At 52.2% G+C, this 12,402-nt stretch overlaps 1 protein-coding gene across 1 annotated transcript; it reads left to right on the top strand.

Annotated features, from left to right (window-relative positions):
• The first annotated feature begins 6,489 nt into the window (after positions 1–6,489).
• LOC113917623 (cathelicidin antimicrobial peptide) lies at positions 6,490–8,721 on the top strand. Its single transcript, XM_027585515.1, has 4 exons — positions 6,490–6,724; positions 7,381–7,488; positions 7,626–7,697; positions 8,526–8,721. The coding sequence occupies exons 1-4, from the start codon at positions 6,527–6,529 to the stop codon at positions 8,658–8,660; spliced, it is 513 nt and encodes a 170-aa protein (XP_027441316.1). The 5' UTR covers positions 6,490–6,526; the 3' UTR covers positions 8,661–8,721.
• The last annotated feature ends 3,681 nt before the right edge of the window (positions 8,722–12,402 follow it).

Below are 12,402 nucleotides of genomic sequence, written 5' to 3' on the forward strand. Positions count from 1 at the left end.
CTCTTTCTATTCTCCTTTGCTCATTTGTTTCTTAAATTCCACAGATGAGTGAAATCATATGGTATGTGTCTTTCTCTGACTGGCTTATTTCGCTTAGCATAATACTCTGTAGCTCTCTCCGTGTCATTGCAAATGGAAAAGATCCACTTTCTTGAGGAGTTTCCCTAGTTTCTTTCCAGGAGACATTGCCTAGATCCCCTGCTCACTTGTACAAAAGCTGAGAAGGGCACTTATGGAGTCTGGGATGCTCATGTGTTTCCTGGCTCAGCTCCCAGGGCCCCCTCGGTGGGGTGGGGCTGGGAGAATCCTGAGTGTCCCTTCCTGAGCTCACAGTGCAGGGCACCCATCTATCCACCCCATACTAAGTGCCTCTGGGGTCCAGGGCCACTCAGAGCTGGGCCACAGATGAACCGGTCTCACCCCTTGCGGGCCCGCAGTCTGGAGGAAGACCGACAAGGAAATGGACCTGGCCTCCAAGTCAGTCAGGTGACAGCCTAATACTCCAACCCTTTTTCCTACCTCAGGTCTTCCTGACATTCCTCCCCACATGCTTCTCTGCCTGCCCCTCTGCTACAACACCAGTAGCAGCTTACTGAGTATCTCTCCAGGATTCCCCAAGAGGAGTTCTGTGCTTGTCTCGATTGTAATATTTTCACACCCCTCACGACTCCCCCCCGGAGACTGCACTGTGGGGCAAAGTGCTGAAAGATCTGTGTGCGGTGAGCCCCAGGACCTGGGGCCAAGGACAGTCAGAGTGGGCTTTCCTGAGGAGGGGAGCCTTGTTCTGAAGGAAAGTAGGACTCTGGCAGGTCAGGAAGCCTGGGCGGGGGTTAGGGGTGGGAGGAGGGTGCTCTAGCAGAGGAAAGAAGCCAGTCCTTTGGGGGGGCCCCACTGGGCCTGTGCAGGCTTAGAGGGTGTGGGGGCTGGAGAGGAGGCCAGAGGCCGGCTCACAAAGCTCCAGACTGCCTCCTAGGGTCCGATGGCGGCATGCGGGGTTGGGGGGTGTGCTGTGGGACCCGAGCCAGAGCACTGCCCTGTCTGTGGCCTTGCTAAGCCCCCTTCTTCCTTTATCTCCCGGGAACTCAGTTACTCCTTCTGAACAGTGGGGAGTTGTAATAGTCGGCATTGTTATGTACTTCTTTGTGCCCTTTTAGAGCTCTTAATTTCTTTTCTTCCTCTTTTTAAGATTTTATTTATTTATTTGACAGAGAGAGAGAGCAGGGGGGAGGGGCAGGGGGAGAGGGAGAAGCAGGTTCCCTACTGAGCAGGGGAGCTCGCTGGACTCAGAGATGTATCCCAGGACCCTGAGATCATGACCTGAGCAGAAGGCAGACTTAACCAACTGAGCTTAACCCACTTAGCCACTATGCCTTTGCTCAGGGTGTACCCCTGGCCCTGGAGCTCTCTCTTTCAGTTCAAGGTTACTCCCTCCCAGGTTCTTCCCCTGATGGCTGTGGCCTCTATCACTCTCTGGGGTAAAGGATAAAGGATAAAGCATCACCAGTGAGACCACCTAAGGACAGTATGTATACTTTGGGCCCCAGTATGTATACTTTGGGCCATTGGCAATTAGGGAGGGCATCTGGGGGAGGTGTGATTTGGGCTGAACTTGAGAGATGGATTGGGTTCAGGTATGCCTTGGGGTGAACCAGGGACACCCAGGAGGGGCAGAGGAGACGCCTTAGCAATGCTCGCAGGCAGAAGCCAGTGTGGTGTTCCAAAGTTTAAGACCTCTGTATGCAGGTGGGAGGAACAGGAAGTGAGGAGGGTAGACAGGTTGGCAGATGATGGACAACCTTGAATGCCCGGCTAGAGGGCTAAACCTGGCCCCTGTAGTCCATACATAAGGAGTCGATTAGAGGGCCGCCTGGGTAGCTCAGCCAGTTAAGCATCTGACTCTTGATTTCAGCTCAGGTCATGATCTTGGGGTCTTGGGATTGGGCCCCGCAACGGCCCCTGGCACAGAGTCTACTCCCAAATCTCTTTCTCCCTCTCCTTCTGCCCCTCCCCCAACTTGCGTGCGCGCGCTCTCTCTCTCTCTCTCTCTCTCAAAATAAATAAAATCTTAAGAAAAGAGAGTCAATTAGAACTACTTGTAATAACCAGGGGCGCCTGGGTGGCTCAGTCGGTTAAGCATCTGCCTTCGGCTCAGGTCATGATCCCAGGGTCCTGGGATCGAGCCCTGCATTGGGCTCTCTGCTCTGCAGGAAGCCTGCTTCTCCCTCTCCCATTCCCCCTGCTTGTGTTGCCTCTCTCACTGTGTCTCTCTCTGTCAAATAAATAAATAAAATCTTAAAAAAAAGAATTACTTGTAATAACCAAAAAATAGAAACACCTCAAATGTCCATCCATTGATATGTGGGTAAACAAAATGGAATGGAATACAATGGAATATGATTTGGCTCTAGAAATGAAGTACCAGTACATGCTGCATCATGGATAAACCTTGAAAACATTATGCTAAATGAAAGAAGCCAAACTGTTTATATGCAATGTTCAGAATAGGAAAATTCATAGGGACAGAAAGTAAATTAGTGGTTGCCTAGGGCTGGGGGTGCAGCTTGGTGGGGGGAATGGGGAGTGACTGCGAACAGGGTTTTCTTTTCTTTTTCTTAAGATTTACTTATTTATTTTAGGGAGAGAGACAGAGAGAGTGTGCAAGCGAGCAGGGGGAGGGGCAGAGGGAGAGGGAGAGAGAATCTCAAGCAGACTCGCTGCTGAGTGCAGAGCCCGAGATAGGGCTCAATCTCAGGACCCTGAGACCATGACCTGAGCAGAAATCAAGAGTCAGATGCTTAACCGACTGAGCCACCCAGGTGCCCCTCCAGGGGGGTTCTTTTGGGGATGATGAAAATGTTCTAAAATTGACTGTGGTGCTGGTTACACAACTCTGTGAATATACTAAAAATCATCAACTTTACACTTTAAATGGGTGAACTGTGTGGCATGTCAGTCATATCTCAGTAAAGCTATTACAACAAAAAAGAGTTGATTTGGGAGCAGGCACCTGCTTCCCAATCCCTACAGCCACAGGTGCATGCTGCCTGGCCCGCATGAGAGAGGGGAAGACGGTGGTCATGGACCAGTCCTGCCTTCGGTCACATCACTCTGGGGGCTCCCTGGTTGGGGGGGGCTGGAAGGGAAGGCTGAAAGAGGGAGGTTCATCAGGCGGCTGACTTTTCTCCTGCTGCACTGGCCCCAGACACCTGGAGGCACAGAAATGTTGGAGCTGCACAGGGTTTATGGATCACTGACAAGGGGAGAGTCTGGGAATGGGGAATGGAGCTGGGCAAGGTCACCAGGCAAGCAGGAGGGGCTGCCCAGGTCAGGAAGCTGAAGGTCTCATCTTCCTCATTGGCGGCAAATGTGGAGATGGGAAATCTGATTTTGCAATGGGTCCCTGGCCCGGGGTGGGTATTCTTGAACAGTACAGGGTGTGATTGCCCACAGCTGTCTTGGCCTTTCTCAGGAAGAACATGCTTTGGTTTGACACTTCCTGCCCCCACTCTCCACCTTGCAACCACCACCAGGGGAAGACAGATGGGCCCTAGAAGCTGAAATCCGGGCAATATCTGGGTTTCCCCCTTCTGGCTGAACAGAGATTCCCGGGACACCATGTCCCAGACCCTTCTTGGGAATCACTCCAGGAAACAAAGTCACATTTGCTAGAAATTACCCATCACCACCCCTATGATGGGCAACTTTTCTTTTGACAGATGTTTTCTAAACCTGGCTCTGGACCCGCTGGCTCCTGGATCCCTTTGAAGGCAGAGCCCAGTGCTGGGTTCTGAGAGGGGTCCAAAGATGAAATGGGTCCTGTCCCCTCGGGAACCTGTGGGATGAAGGGAATGCAGAGTCTTGCCCTCGGGAGCCTCTGTCTGTGGGACAAACTTGTCACATTTGGGAAGCCCTGGGGGGAAGGCTAGACAGAAGGGGTGGCTTGGGGAGTCCAAGTCTAAGAGGGCAGCTCAGGCCTTCATGACTCTTGTCTAAGGAGATAGGTAGCCCTATCCCGGGGACGAGCCTGAGACTAAAGGTAGGGTTAGAGAGCTGCCTCCCATCCTGATGTTGGGTGTGGGGTGCATCCTAGAGGATGCCAGCTGGGGGTGACACTGGGCCAGACCTCCTGGAGAGGCTAAATCTGAGGAGGAATGTAACGGGGGCCTGGGGCAGCGGGTGGCGGTGTTGGCAAGGAAGGCACAACTCTCAAACCTGCATGCAGGCATGCATCTGTTGGGGAACAGTTGAGCTTGAGTAATTGCAGAGCAAGGAGACTTGACCCTGACCCCACTCACAAAAATGCCCTGGGAGTGCAAGACTTGACAGGACACATGCACTTTTGCACTCACGGTCACATGTGTCCCCATGCAGATACTGCAGGGCATGTAATCCCCATCCTAAAGATAAGGAGAACCCATTGAGGCCCAGGAAAACAAAGCAACTTGCTCCAAGTCACACAGCTAGGAAAGGATGGTGCTCAGGACCCCCCCCCCCCCCGCCCCATTCCAGCAGTGCAATCCTGCAGGGGAGACAAAGGTGCGCAGTGGTCATTGCGGAGTCTGGGCAGAACCGCTATAAAAGGCCCCAATGTGAAGCCCTGCTTGACCAAGAGGCCACTGGGGCAACAGCTGGCCTGCGAAACCAGGTTGCACAGCAGCCCATTCCTCCTTCCTTTTCCCAAGGCTGAATGCGCAACCAGCAGCATGCGTCCAGGCTGCCACCTTCCGAGGTGCCCCACCCGAGCCCCCAAGAGTCCCATGGGCCCCTGGAGTCAGGAGCTACCCCAGGCCTCACAGCCTCATGGCCATGCCACAGGAGATTTGGGACTGGCATTTGCCTCATGGCCTCTGGACCTCTCTGTCACTTTGGCTGATCATTTCTCCCAGCAGTGCTCTCTCCACCCCTAAGAAACAGCCACCCTAACCTGGTGTCTCAGTCAGAGCATCGGACAGAGAGTCATCTGGGGTCAATTCAGAGGAGACTTTCTGGAGGAAGCAAAAAGGAACAAAGAGGAGGAGGTTGCTGTGTCTGGTTGGAGGTCGGGGAAGTCTTCACAAGGTGGAAGGGCACGCCAAGCAGAGGGATCAGGTACAGAGGTCGAGAAAGAGAAGGCGTCTCAGAGGAGTCTAAGCAGTTGGAGTATATGGGGCATCCTGGTGCCTGGGGTGTGCAGGACTGTGGGTGAGGGCAATGGGGAGCAACAAGACTCCAGGCTCTGATACCAGCCCAGGAGGCGTGTGGGCTCCTAAAGGCAGGGGTTTGAAAGAGTCCCTGAAAAATTGCTGTGGATGGTAGATTGTGGTCTGGGGAGAGCCTGGAACCTAGAGAAAGTGGAGTCTGGAGATTATGGTCACACTTCAGAGGAGAGAAGATGATGGTAGAAACCAGGACAGGGGCCATGGGGGAGGTCAGAAGGGAATATCCCCAGGAAGAAGAAGCGGGTGGGGCACTCCCCAAGGTTTCATCTCAGGGTTCATGCAATGGCACTGAGCAAAACAGCAGGCCAGGTGACCTTGGCGGGGACAAGCAGGTCTGTCTCTGATAACTGGTGTCCCGAGAGTGGGTGTCCCCAGGGAGGTGCGAGGACTGGGAAGAGAAGCAGCCCCCCACATCAAGAGAAGGGTCCCTGGAGGAGATTGAGAAGGAGTACCAGGGAGGTGAGTGGGAAACCAGGAGACTGGCATCAGAGGACAATGGAGTAGCAGTCTTCGGTGCCTACACAAGTAAAGACAAGCCTTGGGAGAGACCACTGCATCCAGCGAGGGCTGGCCAGCCTGCAGCAGCCTTGAGTGTGAGAGAGAGTCAAGGAGGGGGTCAATGAAGGTAGATGACCCTTCCTCAGGCTCAGGTGGGGAGGAGCCAGGGCAATGGGCCACATCTGGTATTAGCTGGGGCCATTTTTAGACTGAGAAAGGCAGTGGAGAAGAACCCAGGAAAGGGGGACAGCCAGAGCTGAGCCCCTGAACTGGCTGAGGGCTGGGTCCAGAGAACAATATGGTGTGGCCTTGAAGGTCTCCCTTAGGACTAACTGGGTGGGGGTCAGGCTCTAGATGAGGGGTGGTTACTGTTATTCATTCATCAAACATTAGCTGAGTGCCTACTGGGTGCAAGGCAGTGCCTAGGCTGGAGATTGAGTGGTGAATACACTATGTTACTGTGATTCCTGAGGGGGTCATCTGGGGAGAAGGGTGTTCAACAGTTGCCTGTCTCCCTTTCTCCCCGGGAGGACTCAACTCCCTTGAGCAACCCCGGCAATGACACTCCCCTGTGGGGCCTAGCAGAGGCCAACACATTGTCAGGGAGATGGAGAAACTATTTCTTTAGTTGCACATGAGGAGGACTTGCCCACCGGCCAGGGAGCCCCGTGAGGCAACAACAGCAGGGGCTGAGGCAAGCCTCAGCCCACATCCTGGCGGGCAGCCAGTGATGGGAGGGTCAGGAAGGCTCCTGGTTGGGTCTTCACGTGAAGCCCAGGCTGGGCATAAAGGAGGGACCTGCAGGTTGGGAGGAGGCTGACTTGGGGACCATGGAGACCCAGAGGGACCGCACCTCCCTGGAGCGGTGGTCACTGTTGCTAGTGCTGCTGGGCCTGGTGATCACTCCAGCCACCTCCCGGACCCTTAGCTACAGGGAGGCTGTGCTCCGTGTTGTGGATAGCTTAAACCAGCGGTCCTCAGAGGAGAATCTCTACCGTCTCCTGAAGCTGGACTCAGAGCCCCAGGGAGTGAGTGGAAGAGGGAGGCAGTGAGGAGGGAGGCTCTGCTCCAACCAGCCAGTCTTGGCTGTACTGTCCCTCCCTTTGTTCATGCTTTGCTCACGTCAGGAAGGCTTTTCTACCTTTAAGTGCGGTCCCACCTCTTCCAGGAAAACTTCCCAGAGCTGTGTGCTCCGCCCCCCCCCCCCCCCCCCCCAGCATGAGTGCTTCTTGCCTTGTAATCTCTACTGGGTGAAGAAGTGCCACTTCCTTTCAGCCTTCTGGAAGTTCCAGGGTTAAGAGTGGGATTACTGGCTCTGGGATGTGAGTTCCCTGCCCAGGGAAGGGCTCTGCTCAGCCTTGAGATTCCAGTGGCAATTTCTTTGCTTCCAGGAGGCCCATGCTTTCCTGTGGCCCCCTAAGGGGGAGGTGCTACTCATTAGAGCTTGTCTGAGGTCTGTTCATGCTCTCTCAGCTTGGTGAGGGCAGGAATGGGCTCTGTCCTCACCTCTGTGCCTTAGCTCAGAGCCAGTGCCAGGCACATAGCAGGGGCTGTTGAAAGGCTGCTCTCTTAGTTGGGAGGTTGGTGGGGGGCGCAAGGTTTGGGGGAGGGGTGGGCAGGAATACAGATTAGAGAAGGCAAGCATGAGCCTGAGTCTGGTCTTCCCACTTCCTCCCTTGACCAGGACGAGGACCCGAACATCCCAAAGCCTGTGAGCTTCACCGTGAAGGAGACTGTGTGTCCCAAGACAACACAGCAGCCCCTGGAGCAGTGTGATTTCAAGGACAATGGGGTGAGGCTGCGGGTGCTGGCAGATGCCCGCCTGGGAGCTAAACAAGTGGCTTCCTGGGAATATTTCCAGCCACTGGGGTGAGGCTGGGAGGTTATGGCACAGGGGTTCCAATTTGACCTGGAACCTCCTCTTCTCAGCCGGTGAAACAGTGTGATGGGACAGTCATCCTGGACTCGGACAGAAGACACTTTGACATCAACTGTGATGAGGTGAGTGGCCCCTTCTGGGTTGCAGGGGTTGATGGGGGTGGTGGTGCATAGAACATCCTATGGGCCAATTTTTTTTTTTAAGATTTTATTTATTTATTTGACACACAGAGAGAGATAGCGAGAGAAAGAGAGAGAGAGAGAGAGAAAGCACGAGCAGGGGGAGTGGCAGGCAGAGGGGAGAAGCAGGCTTCCTGCATGAGCAGGGAGCCCGATGTGGCGCTCGATCCCAGGACTCTGGAATCATGACCTGAGCTGAAGGCAGCAGTTTAACCAACTGAGCCACCCAGGCGCCCCATTCTATGGGCCAATTAACCACTGTGGCATCCAGGCAGAGAAAGCCCCTCCTACCCTGGGCTTCTCCTTCAACCTGAGCCTCAGGTCTCCAGGACTGTCTCTGCAATCCCTTAGAACAGTGGTTCTCAACGTGTCGTCCTGAGAATCTGGGAATTTGTTAGAAATGCAAATTCTCAGGCCCCACTCAGACCTACAGAATCAGATTCTGGGGTGGGGCCCAGCAATTTGTACTTTAACAAACCCTCCAGGGGATTCTGACTCCTGTTGATGCTTGAGAGCCCCTTTGAGTAATGAGCTTTCAGCTGTGAGACCCTGGGAAGCCCCCTGCCATCTCTGGGCCAGTTTCTTCATCTGTTTGTGGGTGTAGGGATTCAATCAACCACACACTCCGAAGGTTATAGCCAGAGGATGAACTGAAGCCTCAGGGCTCTTGGGGTGGCCCTAGAAGGGGGGTGTCTAGGAGGGGAGGGGTCTTGTCTTGACCCTGGGCCCAGCCCAGCCCCCATAAAGAAACTGCTTCCTTCTGATGCACAGGTCATGGAAATCAGATTTGGCAGGCTGCGTGATCTCATCAGGAGAGGGAGGCAGAAGATTGCTGAAAAGATTCAGAGAATTGGCCAGCAAATCAATAACATTTTTAGGAAACTTCAGGCCAAGAAAGAGTCCTAAGGGTCTGCTTTGCCCTGGTTCAGGCTTCTGGACCCTGAAAAATAAAGTTTTGTGAAAGCAACTTCCTCCAAGCTTCAATTTTACTTATCTTGCCTCCTCGCACTTACCATGACCGAATCCTCAATTCTGGGAGGACTTGTGCGTGTGTGCGTGAACGCGCATCCATGCAAAACACCAAAGTGGGGGCAGCTAGTCCATCCAGAAGGCCTTGGGGGGAGGCTGTAGGGCCAGGAGGGCCAGGATAGTGTCTCCATTCTCCGGGTTCTTCTCCATGCCCTTCAGATGCCTCCCACCATCCTTGTTGAACACCACCCAGTAGTGATTCAGGAGATCCACCCTGAGTGTAGTGGTAGTGGAGAGACTGCAGAGCTGTTCCTGCTCCTATGGAGGTGACAGCTGAGGGAGGGACCAAGCATTTTGTGAAACACAGAGGCACAGTTCAGTCTCCTGGCTGGCTGGGTTCTAAGGTCAGCCTGCTGGTACAATTCCCATAAATTTCCAATTCCCCTTGAAAATCTTAATGAAAATCTTAACTCTGGGGGCACTTAGGTGGCTCAGTTGTTAAGCGTCTGCCTTCGGCTCAGGTCATGATCCCAGGATCCTGGGACTGAGTCCCCTGTCCGGCTCCCTGCTCAGCGGGAAGCCTGCTTCTCCCTCTGCCTGCCACTGCCCCTGCTTGTGTTCCCGCTTTCACTCTCTCTCTCTGTCAAATAAATAAATAAAAAATCTTAAAAAAAAAAGGAAAGAAAATTTTAACTTTGGAAAAGACTATATCGCTCCTGGCATCTCCTCTGGCATTGGAAAACACTGTTTCTTTAGCTGGGTAGCAGATTTAAGTTGGGGGCTTGTGTTTAGGGATCAAATGGTACCAACATTTGGCACCATTAAAAGCAAGAATCTTGCTCAGCAGGCTGAAGAGCTCTGGCTAGGAGAGAGACATGGGTGTTTCAGACACTGTCAATGTCTTGCCCACTTGCCAGTCAGTAGCTGACTAGAAATACCTGTGGCTCTTTGCTAGGGGAGTTGGGCCCTAGGGCACTCCAGGGAGCAGCCTCAACCAAAGACTGGTGGGAGTTGGTGGAAAAATATTTTCTCTTCCTTGATCCTTGGGTGGGTCCACTCCAAGATGGGTTACACATCGCCCAGGTCCCCAGCTGGTTGTGCCCCTGTCGCCCACAGCAATGACCTGTTTATTAACACACCCTGTTCTGGCTTCTGTTCCTGCTCTGTCTCACTTGTGCTCCCACTGCTGCTTTCTCTCTTTGCCTGCCAAATAAACTCCTTCCCCTTGCGTCCTTGTCTTAGATCTGTTTCTGGGCCAACCAAAAATAAGACATAGTCGTCCTGCTCTGAGAGCAACAGGAAGCAGGATATCACACAGAATTTCCTTTGTTATCTGTCATACTTGCTTCTTCCTGGTGAGCAGGTCATGCTAAGATTTTTTGTTTTGTTTTGTTTTGTTTTGTTTATTTGAGAGAGAGAGAGAGAATGAGAGATAGAGAGCACGAGAGGGAAGAGGGTCAGAGGAAGAAGCAGACTCCCTGCTGAGCAGGAAGCCCGATGTGGGACTCGATCCCGGGACTCCAGGATCATGACCTGAGCCGAAGGCAGTCGCTTAACCAACTGAGCCACCCAGGCGCCCAACGCTAAGGTTTTCTGCTTCCCGTGGCTCCCACCTTCCCAAGCGGGCCCATGTTGAGTGGGCTCCACTCGACCCTCCCTTCTGTGACAGCCACTCTTCATCAGTTACTGAATTCCCATGCCCTGTTGTGGGCCATCGTTGTGATCACCCTGGAAATCAAAGTTAATTGTCTTAGTGAAGGGACGTGGTCTTCTCTGATTACAAGGATCTGAAAAGGCTCTTGCTTTAGGAAATAGGTTTTCTGTCTTCCATCAAAGGTGTTCATCTTTGTGATTTATTTAGTTTTTAAATTTTTCTCAATATTTTATTTAAAAAGTAGCTAAGCAGGGGCACCTGGCTGGCTCAGTCGGTAGAGCATGTGACTCTTGATCTCGGGGTGGTGAGTTTGAGCACCACATTGGGCATAGAGCTCACTGAAAAAATAATAAAATGAAAAAATGAAAAAGTAGTTAATTGAAAGAATTAAGTTAATTTGAAGTTAATTAACTTTCAATTAAGTTAATTGAAAGAATTCAAGTACATTGAAAGAATTGTACATGTACCCACCTATTAGAATCTACAATCAATATTTTACTTAGATTATTTTTGTAGTTGCTTTAGAGTCAATCATTTAACTGCTCGTTGGATGGTCTTTGCTCCTTGTGGCTGGTTTGGGGGCAAAAGCATGGATTCAGGAGCCACATTTTTAGCCTGGTCCTTTTAGGGGAAGATGGCCTCCACAGATGTTTGTGATCAGAGGAACCACCCCAGACAGACAAGATCAGAGCAGCTGGTGACATTGACCTGTATCAGTCACGGGGGCTGTGGGCTGCCGCCTCCAGAACACGTAATAGGCACCCGAGAAATGGCAGTCCCTCTCTTCTCTTTAGGGGAGAGTTTTGCCTGATGGGGAACGTGTATTTTCTAGTGATTCCAAGGATGACTTTGGTAAGTCAAGACTGGAATGTCTTTAAACACGAGGCAGAGGAAGCATATTGCCTAGCTGTGGTCTCGTGGTGAAAATCGCGGATAGGAACTCAGAGTTTGGGGCCACATTCACTGGAGCAGCCCCAGGACACACAGCAGGTCAGGGGCATTAACTGGTGCCTTGTAACCAGCCAGATGCCACCCATGAGCAGAGATGAGTGGAGTTTGGCCTTGGTCCGCATCTGCTCACCTAGTGCAGAATGTCACTGTATTGCTCCAAAGATGAACAATATTTTTTACTTGTGATCTCAGTGCCAGTTTTGGGATTTTTGTTTGTTTTTGTTTTTAAAGCTCTTGATTGGGGGCACCTGGGTGGCTCAGTCAGTTGAGTGTCTGACTCTTGATTTCAGCTCAGGTCATGATCTCAGGGTCATGAGATTGAGCTCTGTATCAGGCTCCACGTTCAGCATGGAGCCTGCTTGAGTTTCTCTCCCTCTGCACCACCCCCCCTGCACACTCACACACACTCTCTCTCTCTAATAAAGAAATAGTTCTTTAAAGCTTTTGATTGGTATAAGGGCCTCTAAACAACTAAATAAATCAGTAGGGTGTCTCCATGGGTCTGTCTTTAGCCTTTTGCTGCTTTTAGACATACTGTTTGTCACCGGACTGACCCATAATATGAACTTCAGCCTTAGAGCACATGGGTTCATGGCTTTTACAAGATGAGGATGGTAGAGCGTGCTCAGTGGGGCAGGAGGTGTTTTCCCCTCTTCCATATGTTGGAGCTAGTCAGCCTGTTGCTTTTTGTGACCACCAATGGTCCTCCCTGTTCACAAAGGCCTTTTTGGCATTTGAAAGATACCAAGTGCCTGTTTCTAGTTTGGCCAGATCCTGTTTGCAGGGATGAGGATGTGTACATCAGTGTGGTTCTGAGGGGACTCTGTGGTCTGGTTCTGGGCCCCTGGTTCCTGCAGCTGGTTCTGGGGCACAAGGGCAGGTCTGGCTGACCACCTCAGGAGCCTGGGGTACTGCATCTTTGGCCTGGGGCAAAAAAAAAGAAAACGAGTTAGGGGAGCCTGCGGAATCCAGAAGAAAAACCTGAGGTGAAGAAGCAATCCAAACAAACCATTAGTATGCAGGCGGGTTAGGCCAAGAGAAGCATCCCATGGGAGGTCCAGGGCGGGCTGGACA

The sequence above is a fragment of the Zalophus californianus genome, chromosome 1, assembly GCF_009762305.2.
Source record: "Zalophus californianus isolate mZalCal1 chromosome 1, mZalCal1.pri.v2, whole genome shotgun sequence".
In the NCBI taxonomy this organism is placed as follows: Eukaryota; Metazoa; Chordata; class Mammalia; order Carnivora; family Otariidae; genus Zalophus; species Zalophus californianus.